Source organism: Netta rufina (genome assembly GCF_964035555.1).
Source record: "Netta rufina genome assembly, chromosome: 6".
In the NCBI taxonomy this organism is placed as follows: domain Eukaryota; kingdom Metazoa; phylum Chordata; class Aves; order Anseriformes; family Anatidae; genus Netta; species Netta rufina.
This window is the reverse complement of record NC_140129.1, coordinates 4,951,052-4,970,029: the sequence shown is the minus strand read 5'-3', so window position 1 is coordinate 4,970,029 and position 18,978 is coordinate 4,951,052. Positions and strand designations below refer to the sequence as shown.

General features: G+C 41.2%; 1 protein-coding gene across 1 annotated transcript; it reads right to left on the bottom strand.

The window, feature by feature from the left end:
* Positions 1-11,147: 11,147 nt before the first annotated feature.
* MSTN (myostatin) lies at positions 11,148-17,716 on the bottom strand. Its single transcript, XM_084289298.1, has 3 exons — positions 17,238-17,716; positions 14,747-15,120; positions 11,148-12,526 (listed from the first exon to the last, which is right to left on the bottom strand). The coding sequence occupies exons 1-3, from the start codon at positions 17,608-17,610 to the stop codon at positions 12,146-12,148; spliced, it is 1,128 nt and encodes a 375-aa protein (XP_084145424.1). The 5' UTR covers positions 17,611-17,716; the 3' UTR covers positions 11,148-12,145.
* Between the last annotated feature and the right edge of the window lie 1,262 nt (positions 17,717-18,978).

The following is an 18,978-nucleotide window of genomic DNA, read 5'->3' as shown; positions in this document are numbered from 1 at the left end:
ATCATATTCTACTACATGGCATGTGGTTAGAGAGCAGATGTCAGTTATGAATGACAAATATTTATCATCATCATACAATATTTATTAGATGGTTAGCATGTGTCTCTCATTTCTTCCTTTGCGTAGCACTGTTTAGGGTAAAGGGAACAAATCACAGTTCTGCCACTTTTTTGGGCAAGCTCTGGGCTCATGAGTGAGCCTGTGCATTAGCTGAGAAAAATCTGTACTTCTCAAGGGACGCTTGGTCAGCAGTTTCCAAACAGGGTTGTTTAGTGCTTTGAAAAACACAGGAGTAGAACTGACAGAACTTTACTCTCTAACCATAGTTTAATATAAATTATGGCCTGCTCTGGGCTGAACTCTTAACCAGGAAGAAGACTTGGGGTAATGCTAAACTCCAGGCTTCCTCCAAAAGCCACTCCCTCAGCTGTAGGTTGCTGTGCAGTCAGGCTTCCCCTTAATCCCAAATAGAGGAAATCCAAAAAAGCATACAAAATATCCAGCCAGAACCTGAACTTGGAACAGCCAAATTCCACTGTCTTGCTGACAGTGAGAGGGAGTGAAACTTCGTTTTTGTTAACAGATGTGACCAAGCCAAATGGAAGCTGGGTAAGCACAGATACACAGGGAACTCAAACTAGAAATCCAGGTTAGGAGATCAGGTAAACGTTTGCTTGTTTGCATCCAATCAGCTGTGTAGCTTTCCTGGTACTCCCAGCTAAACTCCTGGGATGAAATGCATTTATTTGTAGCCATCTTTGCAGTGTGCTGAAGGAAGACACCGTAATGGCAATACTCTCTTACATTCTTTCCGTACATGTAGAATGAAGATTGCTTGAGTATTTTAACACAACTGAAATCTGGAATCGAAGGCTTTCATCTCACTTATGAAATAGTGGTCGTGAAATTCAGATTCCAGCCAATGATCTTGTCATCTAGTCCAAGGGGTTTTTATTCATTGTTTTACTCTTTGCTTAAATACCACCATCTGGACAGACAAAAGAAAGAATCTTTTGGTAACTTTTTGTCTTGAAAAAACAGCAATGACTCTTCCAGTTATTCAGGCTGTCCAAGCATTATTGGAAAAGGTCAGATATTTAAAAAAATATTATTCATTAAATAACATAAATGTTGTTTTGTTTTTTTCCAAAAAAAAAAGATGACAAAACACTCTTTAATATTGAGTGTGGAGTGTGTTGGCAGTCTTGTGAGCTGAGCCACCTGTGTGCCACTATATTAGGGAAGACTTAAAAATGAACTGGACAAAAGGATGAAAATATTCTTCCGACCTGGTGAGTGAGGCTATGCCATCTTCTTATTGCCCCATAGGATACATAATTACATATTCCTTGTCAGGTTATAATACTGCAGCAGAACTATTCTGTAGCTTGAGGGTGCGTTTGTTCAGGAGAAAAGACATGCAGAATTTAGAAGGCTTCCCAATGGTTTTGGTTGGTTGGAGAACAATGCAATTAGTTACCATGCAAAACAAAGTCACCATGCAGACAGGTAAAAGGCATGAAGGACCAAAGGAATGCGGTGTTCCAAACCACGTAGCTGTACTTTTGCAGAAGAGATTTGGTGTTAGGGATTACCAAGGCTTAGGCAGCTGTGGAAACTCGGAAATGCAGGTGCTTGTGAGTGCCACCTGTGTGTTAGATGTAACCCTCTAAAGTGTCTAGCTCCCCAGGGTCATGGCACTGAGCTGCCAGAGTAGAAAAAGCATTCAGACAATGCTCTGAGAAGTAGGGGGTGATTTTGGGGTGGTCCTGTGCAGACCCAGGAGGTGACCCAATGATCCTTGTGGGTCCCTTCCAACTCAGGATTTTCTATGGTTCTATTTCAAATTTAATTTTGAATTTACTCTTTAAACGTCGTCATGGTTTTGGTTGAAAAGTTTATTATCGGGCATGTCTTTTTGGAAAATCCCTTGTTTCTAAGCTGCAATTTACAATAGGGAGCCACCTAGGAACGGCAGGGGACTTTCAGTGGTGCTGATCTATGAAAATGTCACAATGTCACCTTCTCGTGCCCCAAAAGAGAAGTCACCAAGTTACTTATTCTCCTGAAGAGAATCCTGCTGGAGATAGATTTGCCCGATTTCACAAAAACAATTATTTTAGGTGAAAGAGTTATCTCATGGATTCATTGCACTTCTTCCCCATGAGTGGTATTTTCTGTAGGATATTTGAAAACTTACAGTCTGTGGAGAATGTCAAATGCATACTGTGAAAATATAAAATACACTGCTCTCCAAACAAAAAAATGTAAAGCCAGATTCCTCAGCACAGCGGGATGGCCAGGGGAAGGGGGGCTCCTCTAGATCTAATAAATACTTATTTTTCTATCATAATTTCCACAATATTCAAAAACATTAGTAGTACAGCGGCTCTGACTCTCATTTGCAGGTTAATGTCAGACATCCTTGACTTTTGCTTCATTTCCACAAGTTTTTAGGAAAGCTAGGGTTGATGAAGTTTCTTTTACTGTTTTTGGGTTGGTTGCTTGCTTTTGTTTTAATAGGTAATAGCTTTTATAGACGAAAATTTGGGTTTTAATTTTTCAGGAAGCTGGCTGCAAGCACCTGCATATCTTTGTTCTTTATTCGTGTACCTCTGGAAACATTTATGGAAATTGCATTAAGTGAGGAGGGTTGAATCTTAATCTGGCTGTGGACAGAAGGTGAAATGAAAGGTCTGAGTGTGGTTTGGGTTTGAGAGGCAATACGGGGATGTAGAAGAGGTGTTGCTGCTGAGTGACAGCTGTCTGATTTGGCTGCCTGTTATCACCCTGTCAGATTTGCACGGATGGATGAGAGCTGCTCTAGACACGAAAACTTTATGCGTCGGCTTAAGGCAGGGACTAGAGGTCATTCTTGAATTATTTCCTTTGAGCTTAACTGTTCCTAGTTCAATTTTTCAGTTTCATGCCTGTTTCAACTTGTTTAGCACTCTTGAACAGGTGAAACACACAGAAGACAGTGCTCTGAAAGACGAGGTTTTAAACCCCTGCACTGCTTTCAAACAGCAGCTCTGCCTCCTGGAGTCTGCAGGAAACAACCCACAAGTGTTGCAGCCACAAGAAGCAAAGAAATAGCTGTCAAAATACAGAGTTAATTTTTTTTTTTATGTGTTTGTTTTTTTTTCTGTCCGTGTAGGTAGTACTAAGCCTTGTCTAACAGGATTCTGTTGTTCTTCCTGCAGGGCAGGACAGTTCCCAGGCTTGGGGACCGGTGAGCTCTCCTGCCACCTCCCCCTTTCGTGTCGGCTTCCCACCGCAATGCTGGCTGCCGACTGCTGAAACAGGCCACGAGGTCGTCGTTATTTTGCCTCCCTGCCTTGTTTCTCTTGCTCTACCATCTCCTGCCGGCTACAAGAAGGTTGTCCTCAGCGTGTTCCTAGCCAGGTTTTCCACTGCTTGTGAGAAGCCGAGCCAGCAGGAGTTCTCCCTCGTGCAGCCCACCCAAATGACCTAGGTAAAAATCTTCTTGCTTGTTTGCAAGCCTGCTGGCAAAGATGTCTGTGGGCACTTGTATAAGCAGAACCCACCGCTCCCCCTCAAACACGGCCCTGCCATCCAGGAACCAAAGCTGCCTGCAGCCAGCTTTGGCAGCTGACCCAAGAAACAGCAAAGGAGGAGTTCACAGCACTTCTTTCTCTTACTGCTTCCCCCGTCAGAAGAGAGCCTTGTTCTGCCCACAGAAGCCTTATAAAAATATAATTGTCTTCGACTGGTTAAATGAAACTTTACTGCTTCTTTTACATAGACCGTGTATGGGTTGGTGTCATTTCTAGAACAGCGCAGAAAATATGTAAGCCAGATATCTATGGGGACTCAGGTCCTTGTCTGCATGCGGTGGCGTATTTGGGAATGAAGCTGGCTTTTGAGAGGCAGGTTCCTTGCTGCAGAAGCTTGCCTTTGATGTGTGCGTTGCACAGCAGGGACAGTTTTGCCTCTGTGTGGAGGAGCAAGAAGAGCAAAGCGTGAAGCTTGTGTAGAGGGGTTCAGATGGCTCAGGCTGATTCAGCCTCACCAGCCCCGGCGAGAGAAGTTCGAGTGCTCAGCCCTGCTCAGCCGACTTGCAAGCGGGCATCCAGCTTCTTGCTGCTGCATCATCACTACTGCTGCCACGTTAAGGAGGTTATGTTTAGCTTGGAGGTGTCCATCTGGTCTGTAGTTGCATATTCTACTTGGAAGAAGCTTCATCTTCTCATTGTGAAGATGTAGCATACGGCACGCTTACACGAGCTCAGTCCCCAGGGATGCAGAGTGCCCTTTCTGCCATCGCAGTGGAGATGTGACGGGCCTGACACAGGTAATTATAAACCTGCAGGATAAAAAAGCTCTGCGTGTGTGCTGGAGATGTTGGTGTTTGCTGTAAGCCTGTGGAGAAGGTGTTGCTAAATCTCTGACCGAGATCCACAGTAGTGCTGCCAGGGAACAACTGGCTTCTGAACCAGAATTTGGGTCCGTGGGAGCGGATCTGGGAAAGCCTCGTGAAGGCTGCATGGCCAAAAGCGAGTAATCACATTTTGTTCTAACTAAGCTCCTGCTGAATCACAGTCGCAAGAAATTCGTGGAACCAATTTTTGGTTGGTTTTCAACTGAAGATCTGAGGTTTCGCAGCATCTGATCCAAACAACAGTTACCAAAGGTTGTGTTCTACCTTCTGGAGATGTCATTTACTTTGAGCTCCACTGTAAAAAAATTAAAAAAAAAAAAATAAATAATAAAAAAAGATAGCTGTATGTGACTGTGGGGCAATAACAGGTGAACACAGGCTTAGGCAAGTGAGTTCATGTACAAGTGGGAGACATAAAGTGGACACTGGACCACTTATTTTTGAATAAATGTAAGTAATTGAATCAATTAAGAAGTTTTTAGTGAGGTTAAAGTAGTAAAAAGATAGGTCTGCCTTTTCTGCATCCTTTTTCCCCTGGAACCTGAGAATTTCTGTGCAGGTTTGTTTTTTGGTTGCTTGGCTTTATTTGTTTTTGTTGCTTGGTGTTTGTTTAAGATAGTATTTTGATAGCAGATACAATTTTTGACAGAAGCGAAGAAACCTAAGATGATGATAAGCCCAAAGGCGACTATCATTTGGTGACAACTAGAGCTTGTGTCTACGTCAGAGCTGGCTGGTAAGGAGAGTTGAGGCGGTTGTTTGGGGACAAGAATTTCTAAGATGCTCTTAGAAATTAAAAGATAAATCTGTGAGGATGCTTTGACATTTCCGGTTTTGATAACATATCCAGTTTTAATTAAAAAAAAAAAAATCAGTACAAAAGAATAGATTAATAGATGAGAGAGCCACAAGTTATATATTAAAGTGAACAAATAAATGGTGAGACAAGTGGTCTGAGAATATTTCAGAGACAACACTGTGGTCTCAAAAGAGAATATTTTGGGCAACCACCTTCTGTATCTCCCTAGAAAAACAGAGTGACCATAAAGGCAGTGCTCTGTCTGAAAGGGTGCCAGGTAAGAACTTTCTCTGAATATAATCATAATTAACTTTTTTTTTTTTTAATTTTGATGTATTGAATCTTGGCAAGCAGCCTTGTGAAGACTCAGATGCACAACATCTGTCTGCAGGTACACGTATAAGATTCTGATGCTGCATCTCTGTGTTGTGATATGGCTTTAAACAAATGCTTCTGCACTGGGAAAAGCCTATTTTTAATGCACTCTTGGAATTATTCCAGTCTAGAAGGAAAATAATTATGATAAATTTATGCTGATGGCAGCTGGAGTAACGCTGCTCTTTAGTACCTCTGGCCATGTGCTGCTTATTGCTGGAGCCCTGCGGGTTCTTCTGCATCTTTCTGGGTAATTGAAGAACCGAGTATGAAGACTCATACCCAGAAACTGATAACCTGATTCCCGAGAGATGATGTATCCGCAAGCCAGTAAGTACAGTCAGATTTTGTGATGCTGCCTTAAAGGCAGCCAGCCCTGTCGTACAGTGCTCTGTAATAAATGCTTTCAGCGGCACAAATGGGGGATAAAAGGCAATGATTTCCTCCGAAGCATTACTATATTAAAATATCACAAGTGGAAAAGCCCCTCGAACCGCAAACGAATGAGAAGATTTACAGGATCCGAGCTGGCATCGTTTTAAATCTTCTGCCTTCCCAAGTAATCCACGCAGGAGCCTCATTTCACACGCTGTTCCCCCCAGCCACGTGCCAGCAATGCAACCGAAGCCGGGCAGGGAGGCGAAACCTCAGCGTGGCGTGGTGGCCGTCACCCGCAGCAGCGCGGGAGGAGGTTTCTCTGCTGCTGGCCGAGCACCTCGGCTGCGCTGCCCCGCATGACGGCGGCGTTGTACAGTAGGCAGCTGACCTCAGCCCGCAGGCATCTGCGTGACGTGGGACCACCTGGCGCCACGCTGCAACCCGATGCGATAATGTGTGACAGCCAGGTGTTCAGTTCTGCCGGTTCATATGTCAGCCCCGCCGAACTTGACGAATAACGGCATGAAAAATGGTGACGAATGTGCTGGCAGGAGAGAGGATGGCCGCTTGGGATCAGGACAAGCCTCTCCTGCAGACGTGCCCGTGCTGCGGTGCGCAGAAAGCCTTTGCTGTGTGCTCTCGCGCGGGGTGTTTGGGAAGGAGCCTTGTTTCAGACTGCTCCGTAACATTTGCAGCACTATCTCCCCCGTGTTACTGTTCAGCTGGCCAGGTAATCACTTGTCTCTATTGTTAAAAACCGATGAGGGACATAATAAGAATAGAAACACCAGGCAGTATCTCTGCAGGAAAAGCCCCAATGTTCTTCCCTTCAATCTATTAGCTAGGTCCTGACTAACCATCTGTTGGATTGCGATGTATTCAGATCACTGATGCAACTGATTGAGTTTAATTTACTTTAAAAACACCTTTTAGTCTTGGCAAAGAACAAACTTTTTCCAGAACGTTGAATTTAAGCATTTTTATGGTAGAGGAACTCAAAGTTTTGCAAATGCCTCTTTGTATCATGCTGTACTCGGGAAGATAAAATCTCTTCCGATCAAATCATCCAATTCTTTTAAATTGTGATTGTTGTATTGAAATACGTAGAAGCAGACCTTCCTTCGCATGTGACTGGTTTGCAATGAGCACATTACGCTTTGTGCTTTCAGTGTATTGTTCTGTTTGTGGTGTTGTTGTCTCCCAAGCTGCCTCCTCGAAGTTTTGTGGGAGCTGTCTACCAAGCGATCCCTCTGTAATGCTTTCCAGGATGTTCTTCCCATGCAGTTGCATATATTTATGGGCTTCTGTTAGTTTTACTGCTGAAACATGGAACGTTGCTTGCATTTCCTGACAAAAATAAGTATTATTATTGTTCTTTGTCGTCTAACCAGGTCTCACAAAGATCATAAGGCATAGGTCAGGAGTAACAGGAAAGACAGCCATGAGCCCGGGCTCATCCTTCTTTGCCTTTCCACAGCTCGGATTCATTCAAGCTGAACCCTTTCAGTGCTCACAGAGGGATTGCCTTACTTTTAAGGACTCCTGGCAGTATGATAAATATAATTGAAAAGCAACAGGTTTGAAATTAAATCTGGCCATGACTTCTAGGGAAAGGCGTTTCTATGGGGATGCAAGATAATAGCCGTTTGGATACATAATTGGATTGTGAGAGAGCAGCAACAGATAGCTTTTAGGTTAAGGACTGATGCGTCACAGGTTGACTCATGGGCACTAATCTATTTTATTGTCTCTGGAAGCTGTACAAATATGAAACCATGCATAATGTGGATTAGGGCCACTTCTGAAGAAAATCACATCTTTCCTGCAGCCTCTGAATGAGCTTCAGCAGTCCGGGCTGGTGAATGACAGACAAATTTACATCCAAAGTGCTGCAAAGCTCATTGCCAATCTTCTCACCCTCTCTACAGAGGGGTTCAAGGCTTGTTGTCTACATTTCTGGAGTACCAAAACATTAGAATATGTTATAATATTTCTTCGTACCTCAAGTTCACCCTGTCCAGCCATCAAAGAGAGTGATTCAGCTGAATCTATCCATGCAAGCAGTAATTATTTGCAGTAGCTTCTATTTGCACTTCTCCTCTTCTTTTTTTCCACCAGCTTGCTCCAGCAATCTATGTTGGCACCATCATTTATTTGGTGGTTATTTAGAACAGCCAAGCACGAACAGAGCTGTACTTCGTGTTATGCAGATCCAGAAGCTGACCTGTAGCCCTAACTTCTTCCTTTGGATCTTCTCAGGGCTTTTATCAGCTAAACAGGTGGGAGAATGGGAGCGTTAGTGCTTCCAGAGCTTGTTAACGTTTTATTGTATTGATTCAAAACCGGCAACACACGCATTTCGGGGGAGAGTTACGGTCTTACTGTTTGCTGGGGAAGACTGCATGGAAAAGCAGACGCAGCGCCCTGAGTGATTTACTGAGCAGCTCTCCTCCGTGGGGCTTATTAAATCAACGTATAGCTGGGATGCTGAGACATACTGTTGCTGCAAGTGCAATTCTTGGGATGAAGCTAACGTGCCAGATAACTCGGCTCATTAAAACAGATAATTAAGGTTCATAGTGACATTTTTTGCTGAGTTACGTAGGCATAGTGCTTTTTGAAATAAATTTGTTGTGTGGTTTCTAGTTAGTCTTTCTCTACCTCCTCTTCCCTAACTTTTTTTTTTTTTTTTTTTTTTTTATTCACAAAAGCTTTAAATGGAGTTGGGATCATTTGGATATTATATTTGCCTAGTTCTACCCTTAATAAGCACCCTGCTTTGTTTTGCTGGGTCCTTAACAAAATGTGACTGCCTGGACTGAACTGTCCAAGCCTAGTTTCAGGCTGATTTCTTTCTTTTTCTTTTTCTTTTCCTTTTTTTTTTTTTTTTTTAAAGACATTTAGCCAAAAGAGCTCATTCATGTCCAAGAATGAGTCAATTCGATAATCTCCCTGATTTAAAAATTAAAAAATAACAAATAAATGACCAACAACCACAGAAAACAAACCTAGATTCTATAAAATTGGGAAGAAAAAAAAAAAGATACCTGAAACTATGACCGTGCTTGGCCTTTAGCTCTCCCTTTGAGACCTGCTGGCGTTTAGCAAAACCATACATCTGTGAAAAATGTCATCTGCCATACACCTGGTGGTGCTGACCTGTGTCAGCTGTTGGACTCCCCGGGGGCCGCAAGCGAGCGCTGAGAGCTCAGCCCCCACCGTGGGGCAGGGGCAGGAGGGTGGTGCTGCAGCAGGGCTGGGGTGCAGGAAGCACCCACGGGTGCTGCCCACGCCTCTGGGACCCCAGCCTTGGAAATACAAGGAGCAAGAACCGAGTGAATCGTTGTCCTCTCAACTTCGATTATCAATACACACGTTAATGCTGAATCTTTCAGGAGCTAAAACCAGCAAGTTAAAAGCCGGATGGGTAGCTGCTTGCACAGGAGGTCAGTGTTAAAAACGTGGCAAGCAGGACCCCTCTGTGATAATTCCAAGTTTGGGAAAATATGAAAATTTCCATGGAACAACATTTATCTGAAGCAAGGAGCAGCATTTATCTGAAGCATTTATCTGAGGAGCAATGCGGTTTGGAGTGGATGCGTATAGGACTTCAAGCTATTTCTTTTCTCATTTTTGGTTAATTTTTCTTTTTCCTGATACCTGCAGAAAGGCTTCCACCATCCATGCTACACATTTATACCAAGCACAGCCAAAGATGCTGCTTATGTGGGGTAACTGCATTTGTATTAGCTCTAGTTTGGCTCTCCTGAGTAGGAGTAATCTCTCCTGTGTCCTGTCAGCACTGCAGTGCCGCCCAGCACTGTGCTTGCCTTGCCATCAGCCCCAAAACCCACCCTACAGCATTTCTCCACTTACTGCTAGGTGAACAACCTCAGTTAATGTCAGCGAGGGTCTAATTGCATGGGACGCCGTGGAAAACTAGATTGAAGCCTCTGAACAGAGCCTCTTTATGAGGCTTTTGGTATACCTTAAGGCCCAGATCCTGCAAAAGCACACTGCTGCTATTCCCACCCTGTTCACTTGAACTCTCTGGTGCCAGAATGTCATGAGTTAAAAGTCAAAGGGTCAAATGTTGGCCTCCCTTAAAGGTGTTTGAACTGCGGCAGACCCAGGGTTTCTCCCTTAATTCTGTAACCGTGGCTTTCAGAGAAGAAGGAATTGTGTTGTGCTTTTATTTCTCCTGGCTTCACCAAGACTCCGTATTTTAAGGTTCTACACATTTTTAAAAAATATTTTCTCTGAGTGTGTTTTATGGGAAACTAAACTGAAGGTGTATTTAAGGGCCCCAGAGATCTGCTATGATGATATATATCAGGAGAAGCTGAACATCTGCTTGATGCTTGGGCACAGCTTTAGCAGAACTGACAGTTCGAAAGCAATTCTTGTTTTTTAATGTAACAATCGGATAATTTGAAGTTTGAGCAATGAGGTCTGAAACCTAAAAAACAAAGGCAGAAAACTTGATATAAAATATTTACCACCTAGACAGAAATGTATAAAAGGGGAAGGGGGGAAGGGAATCAATGGTTGCAATCCTGTGGTGGTTTTACACAAAGGAAAATTCAAAACTGAATTTCTGCAAAGAAACAAAAGTATTCACCGTACTAACAGAAAGATGTTCGAACAGCGATTGTGTTGTCTTTACAAATGCCTCTTTTATCAGTCGTATTTCCCATGTGAAATGAAATGTACTTTATAGTAAATAGTTTTTTTTAATTTCAATTAACATTTTTTGATCAGGAAAATATACAAAATTTGTGTGGAAAACTGTTTACTCTGTTTACTTGAAGGTGATATTTTGCTGCAAAATTTTAAATAGAATAAGATGCATTTAATAGCAGTCTTTTGTGGTGCCATTCCTTATGGACATAACATTCAAAGTATGGAAAATCAGTTGTGGACCAAACTGACCATAAAAACAGTAATCCAAAGAAACCTTATAAACATGTCAACACCCATCATTTATCCACAGATGGCTCATACCAATGTAAAAAACATATAAAATGCAGTATAATTCCCAACATATGGCTTGCTTTGTTGCATTGTTCCTACGTATTATTAGGGTTAAAAACCAGGAAATTATATTAGGAAGAGAATATTGGTTTTTGTTTATTAAACTAAAGTACAGGTTAACATCATTCTTTTCTTGTGATGAACATATACCAACAGTGATTAAAAAATAAACATTTATTTACAAAATATTGATGCATACATATTACACAAGTCAGTTATATCAAAGTGGTTTTTTTTTTTAACAATATCTGTAGCAACCAACTATTTGCATTGGTTTATCATAGTGCAAACGGTAATGTTGCAAAGGCAGATTATGCTGTGGGATTATGGTTTGAAAGTTAGACTTCTCTGCTGCCTTTTGTTTCACTACGTCTAGAAAACTATTCACCTTCATTTAAAAAATAGCTATTTCTTGCGAATGTTGAATAGTGTACCTGAGGATAGGGCAAATTCGTTATTACTCTAAATTCTTTCACTTAGATAACTATCTTCCTATTTACTCAGCCTGCTTACGTAGCACCATTGCCATTGATTACTATCATACTAATGAAAAAAAAGGAATGGAAACACGCTAAATACACTATACCATCCCTAATTTCAGGATTTGTCCATTTACGTGGAATTTCATCTGTTGCATTTCACAATTCTGCACTACATATTCAAGTGTTTAAGGATGATTCTGGTGGTATTGTGGAGTGGTGTATATGTTACCGGTATCTATTTTTCTGTAAATGCAATAGCGAGTGAAGCTGTGAAGAAATGGATTAAAAAGCCTGCTCCTTCTGGTTGCAGATGAGGAGGAGCTGGCTTCTGATTACAAACATATGTTGAAACCTGCGTATGGATTTGTGTCTGAATGACTGAATATTGATTCCCTCAAAATGTAAGAAACGCATTGGTTGAATCCGGTGATTTTGATCGTAGGTTTTCTTTTTCCCACTGGTTGGCAACCAGTCATTAGGCAACTCTATTGTCTTTTAGTTCGCGTTCTGCAGCTTGTGTTGCTCTAAATCTGGCCCGCATGGTAGGCTATCATACAGCATACGATGTCGGCAATGCCTAGCGCACGTAACTTCACAGTTTCAAAGGTGGGTGAGGGGATATAACTTTTTTTGGTAGCTTCCACAATTTCTGAAGCGGTGGATCTCACGACGGTCTCATGAGCAGCCGCAACGATCTACAACCATGGCTGGTATCTTTCCGTATATTATTTGTTCTTTTCCATTGAAATACAACATATTTATGGGGGACATCTTGGTGGGCGTGCAGCAGGGGCCTGCCGAGCCTCTAGGATTTGCTTGGTGTACAAGATGAGTGTGCGGGTATTTCTGTAGAAATACAAATTCGCATTCTCCAGAGCAGTAATTGGCTTTGTATCTTTTAGGGGCGATAATCCAGTCCCATCCAAAAGCTTCAAAATCCACGGTCAGTGGGTAGCGACAACATCGGGATTCTGTCGAGTGCTCATCGCAGTCAAGGCCAAAATCTCTGCGGGATCGTTTCGGTGTGTCTGTAACTCTGACCTCTAAAAATGGATTCTGTGAGAAGAGGAAAAGGAACCGGAAGCATTAATGAGGTAGGTGCAGGTAATCCGAGTCAAAACATACACACAGTTCTCTCTGACACAAACCTATCAAATCAGTATTCTCAAATAACATTTACAAACATATTTGAAGTTCTGCCCTTCAGAGAACTTTATCCTCCTACAAGTCTCTGATAAATTTGATCCCTTCTCAAGGGTTATTCCTCTTCTTTCTGCTGAGGACATGCATTTCCCTGCTGCTTCTCTACAAAGAGCTTTAATTTCTGAGTGTTTCTTCCTGAAATCACCATCATCTTTGTGCTAGCATCATTTCTTATTAACTGCTAAGAGAAAGTTGCGGAAATTTTGAGGATGCTGGGTTTATAGTTTAGCTGTTGTTTTCCTTAACGCTGTAACAAGAGTTGCTTTTTTTTCTTTGTTTTTTTTTTCCCTTTTCTATAGAAGAATTCCCAAAAGGAAAATAAATAAATAAATAAAAAATATTTACAGGGCAGAATCCAAGCAGTATTTGGTCTCCTTTTTGTGAATTCTTCTGAAATTCTCTCCGTTAAAATGGTATTGAGTTCAGGTTTTCTGGATATCAACAAAGCCTCCTCCTCCAGACCAGGGAGGACAGGAAATGTCTCCATTATTGCCGTCTTGCTGGAATGATTGAAGTGGTGGTAGAAATGAATGTTTCACCTGCTAGTACAGGTTACTTCTACTTCACAGCGTTTACTCAGCCAGAGGGCTGGATTTGCTGTCCTGAATTTGGAGGGGCAGCTAATATTTTGACTCCTGAAAGAGCCTTGTGGCCAGGAATGTACTTCTGGCAGATCTCTGAGCCACGTGCTTCCTACTGAAGGTGTCTTTGCGCAGTCCTTAACTGAGAATAGAAAGAAATTGCAAGCTTTGCAATCACGAGTTTGAAATAGTTCCCCTGCTCCACGTTGATTTCAGCACAGTGTTGTCCAGCTGCTGGAGAAGCTCCTCCCAAAGGTAAATGATATGAGGAGGGGCTTGGTGGAGAGCAGCATCCCAGTACAGAGAGCTGCCAGAGAGGAGGTGAAGGAAAGAGAAGACAAGTTTCCTCTCCCATTACCTGCAGTGCATCTGACCCCAGGTTGCTTTTATAACAGTTTGTTTTTACAGCTGATGATAGCCCTGAGAAAACCAAGGGTTATCCACATGTGTGAAAACACCTTGTTACATATTTGAATGGGTGGAGACATTCTTTATCATGATATCCAGCAAGTAGATGGGAGCCACATCTGTAATGAATCTGTGATTGGGATACCACATTGTTTTTACTCTAGGTTCTGTTAACTGCATTGCACTGCTATGAAGTTAAACATTACATAGCTACCTACACAGACTGATCTTCTCTGTAGCAGTGAAAGCAAAATAATGCTCCTGGTACTTTACTCAAAAGCAGCAACGTTTTGGTTGTGATTGTTTTAGCTCTTGCAATAGGATCAGGAATTTTGCCAGGTTGTAGATGATGAGTGATTTGGGGAAACAGCAAGGAAAATGCTGTAGTTTAGCTGGTACGCTTCAGATTTAGTTCATTCATCCATACTTACAGAGAGAAACTATATAGTTACTTAATGCTCTTTCCCATCATTGTGACCCATTTATTGTATCAAGTAGAATTTATCTATTCAAACATTTCTAATAAGAGGAATGATGCATTCTATCATACGTACAACATTTAAAATTATGACATCTGTTGTCACCTTCATAAATACAGATAATTCATCTTGTCATTAAAAGAAAATACATGCATACAGAATAGGGGGAAACAGGGTTTGAATGCAAAATCTTTTCAGCAGTATCTGAGGCAAAATTCCCATCAATGAAATAATCAAATGACTCTTTCTTTTACCTTTATGCAAAGTAACTTCTCATTAAGCAGTGTTTGCTCTCAAATTTGAACACAGTGCTACTATGATAGTACCGTCCATTGGTACGTACCAAAACATTTTCCAGTTGATGCCTCTCAACATCTCCCTGAGGTAATGCAATTCACCTCAATTTTTCAAATAGGGAAATGGAGGCACAGGAGTGCTACATGATTTTTGCCATGATCAGAGAGCAAAGAGCGAAAGAATTGGGCATACAGAGCCTTTTTCTTCCATTCCCTTAACAACGTTTCCATTTTATCCTTAAAACACAAGTTAAATGCTTTCCAATAAAATGCAAGATATTTAAACGGGATTTTTCTAAATAAACTTACCAATCCATCTTCACCTGGTCCTGGGAAAGTTACAGCAAGATCTCGTCCATTCTCATCAAAAGCTTTTATTTCGATGCCTAAATTGGATTCAGGCTGTTTGAGCCAATTTTGCAACACTGTCTTCACATCAATACTCTGCCAAATACCAGTGCCTGGGTTCATGTCAAGTTTCAAAGATCGAATTCCAGTATATCTTGTACCGTCTTTCATGGGCTTAATAAGTCTCAGGATCTGCACAAACACTGTTGTAGGTTTTTGGACTTGCCTCAAGTATATCCACAATTGTGCCTTTACTACTTTGTTATATTGTATTTTAGAGCTAAACTTAAAGAAGCAACATTTTGGTTTTCCCTCCATTTGTACAAGAAAATCAGCTATAAATGAATGGAAAGAATAGATTACTGAACAGGGAACAAAAAGAAATATGCATATATAAACCCAATTTTTTTTTTCCAGACCATGTAGGATGTCTTACAATATTCTACAAACAGCATCACTAACAAGTGGGTGTAACATCATTCATTTTCTGTGCTTTACGCTCTACGGCAAATTTAATCATTTTGCTGTCACCTAAAAGTAGCACCATGTGACAAGGAATCACCGACTGTTTTGTAAATAGGCTAAAAGGAGATTTGGCTAACCCTTTTCTGTGTCACTCTAGCTGGTCCCTTGCACTCTGTAGACTAAGCAGAGTGAAGGATGTGCACAGGCTGAAGTTCAGGAGTGATGGGCAACTGTGAGAAGAAGGGCGCTGTAGAGAAACTCTGTGGTCCTCCGTTATCTCTAGGATCTGACCAGTTGTACCAGCACCGTGGGCTCACCCCTACAGCTGCAGAAAAGCTCCTTTCCCAGATAAAAATTAGCAGGGGATAGGGCACAGCCTATGCCACTTCACAGGGACAGCTACCAGCTCATTTCTGCTGTTCATCTCCTGAGGAGCTCCATAAAACATGCACAGGAGCAACTTTGCATCAGCTGAGTCAACACTTATGTCATCTTTAGGTATTTTTAATTTACTAGATAACCTTAGTGTGCCGTGCATCATACAAATAGAAGTAGCTGTGCACAAACTACCTGAAAGCTTCCTTTTCTTTTGCTGAGTGGGAACAATAATAATTTAAAGTATTAATGTAAAGATTTGTTTCTATTTGAACAATATTACAGGAAAGTCACATGCAGTGCAGCATTCCTCCTTCCTGTAGCCTACGATGCAGCTGTTCTACCTAGTCACAACAGCGTCTTGCCATGCCAGCATAAAATGGGTAAAATGAATTTTAAATGGTGCAGAGTTTTGACACTCATAAATCTCATCACTTAAGACACCTGTATCTTTAGTGGATTTTAAATAGTTCAAAGGCTTTCATAAAAAGTAGGAAATTAACTCAGATCAGTGAAGCATAATGACTTTTCTTCAGTCATTGTAATTACGTAGTGGTTTAATTAAAATAGTTCCCAAATATATAGCAGGCTAGAATAAAACTGCTGGCAGACCTCAATTCTGCATTAAGGCTGCACTAATATGTTGCTATTACGTACACATATTATTAAAGTTAAAAAATGTTACAGATAAAGTTAATTTCTCACCCATGTGTGCATTTTTAGCTGGCTACAGCAGCTGATTTTATTCTAGTATGTGTATTGTAATGATATCTGTAACTGCTAACATGCCTAATATGTCCTGTCATCTTTTTCCTTTTTGACATCATATTCATAAGTGTTATTTTAAAAAACAGCTGCCATAGCCAAATACTTTAGCTGATGAAGAACATGAGATACTATAGTATTAGCTGTGCAAAAGATACTTGATAGGAGCCGTAGCAGATGTTTAGCACTCAGAAGATAACTTAGAATCTGCTCATTCAGTAAATGCCTTCATTCTTCCTTGGCACGACTACTGGAGCTGATTGCTATAACGTGGACATTTTAACATTTAAATCGGTTACACACATATTTGCTTTAAATATATAGTTTTAACTCGGAGGTGGGTGGTGCTAGCTTATGGGATCAGCAAAGAAGCAAGAATTTAACTCTATACTTGCACTTGGGGGTCTCGTTCTCTGAGCTGTATTTCTGCTCGTTTCTGTTGCTCTTTAAAGCACCGGCTGGTGAAACCTCACGCAGAAAAATATAGCTATCTTGTTACCTGCACTTGCACTTTCTGTTTGCAATAGGAAATGCCCTGAATGCTGCAAATAACGGAGCCAACTGAACTGCAGATCTCTCCTTGCTTTCTAAGGCAATTGGCAAATCGTAAGTGCTACAGGGCACGCACGTTATAAGGAGCCGAATAAATGAACAGTAAAACAAAGGCTCGCAACAAGGTCATTTGAACCTGACTCAAATCCTTTAGAAATACACTCTCCTCCCTCCCTCCGGCAGACTCCAGCCAGCAGCCTGTTGGGAGAGCCTGAGCAGGAGTTGTGTGGCTCTACAGCACGGAGACAACTCTCTCGGAGGAGCGGTGCGAGACGAAAGCAGCAGGGTTACTTACACTCTGTAGGCATTGTGATAATCGTTTCAGTTGTGGCATGATAGTCATCGTCTTCCAAAGAGCCATCGCTACTGTCGTCTCTCTGGACGTCATATTGATCAATCAGTTCCTGTAGTGGAGGAGCTTTGGGTAAAAGTTGCTTAATAACATCCCTGCTAATGTTAGGAGCTTGTTCCAGGCGCAGTTTGCTGAGGATTTGGATTTTTATGGCTTCTATTCTGGAAGATTTTGTATTCTGTCTCCACGTACAAGCATTGCACAGTCCATCTTTTTCAGCGTTCTCTGTGGGCTGACTGCCGTCATCAAGAGCCACCGGATCAACTGAAATCAGCATGAACAGGTAAATATAAACATAGATTGCTAGCTTTTGCATGATCTCACATTCAGTGCAGCTTTTTTCCCTTTTTTTTTTCCTTCCCCTTTCCCTTTTTCTTTTAGTACTAAACAGATCCGTGAAAGCAAATGCAATCTGAGAGACAGCTTGCCACACTGGTGTACCTTATATATTCCAAGGGGGCTTTTATACTCCAACTTTGATTAGGCTCATGTCGTCAAAACCAACGATTGGTTGTTGTCCCAACAATGAATCTAGCTGTCAGAGGTTAAAGCCCTGTCGATCACAAGTCACTAGACAGCATTTAGTTACAGCCAAGGGTGAACTGATTTATCTGGTGGCTTCATAGAGGATATGTCTTCACATACGGAAAGGATATATTTCCAAGTACTATGGGCAGCAGTACTGGAAGACAGCACTATCATTCTTAAATATATACAAGACTGTATGCTTGCAGTATGAATCAAGGCAGAGCTCTCTCTAAAGTTGCTTTAAGCTTCTATCATTACTTTGACTCGCACTATTTAAAAGAAAATCTCGAGGAACTGCTGTTAGGCAGGAAAAAGTATTTGTAAATACATTGCAAACATTACAGATCTATGTTGTTCAACAGCTAAAATATATTAAGCAGTCGGTATTTCAGAAATCTTTAATAGGTTTTCCTGAAAGGTACTGGCTAAGCAGTAATAAAGATTTTGAGCATATATGACTGTAAGTAAGTGCATATTTGTCTGTTTGTCCCATTAGTATATATCAAAATCCTTTACTGAAGTGTGTGAACACTTATTATGTAAAATGAGTTTGCCTGGTCAGCAAAATGCTGGGCAGTAAATTACATATTGAGAGACCTAAACATTTAAATCCCTACTGGGAGTATATCTTCTTTTTCCATATCCTCTTTTAATTCAGTTCAAAATATCTCCATATTTTGCCAACTTAAGTGATACTGTGCTTTCTTTTGCTTTCTGCTCAAACATTTGTAAGTTCTCTATATCCTGCTTATATATTTAAAATTAGTTTTAACGTGCTTTCTGCACGAGATACATCTAGACATTATTATATACTTACAGGTAATGGCTTATAAAAGCTTATAGCTATGCAGTTTGCATTTGACATGCTGCTAGCAGAATCTTTGGGATTTATACTTATTTGGGGAGGTGGGGATTACAGCTCAGCACAGTCTGTGTGTTAAAGCAAACACAAATCCTGGCATTGCATGCAATATGCCAGAGTTTGCCTGTCTGAGTTAGGATTGAATTGTCAGCTTCTCACTGATTTTCTCTTCTTTTTCCATTATGAGTACACCATAAAATGTGGCAATCAGGTTTTTATTTATTTATTTTCATATGTTCCTGTAGGAAACATTTTGGTGCATGGAAAGGTATGGGACAAAACATTCCAAGCTTT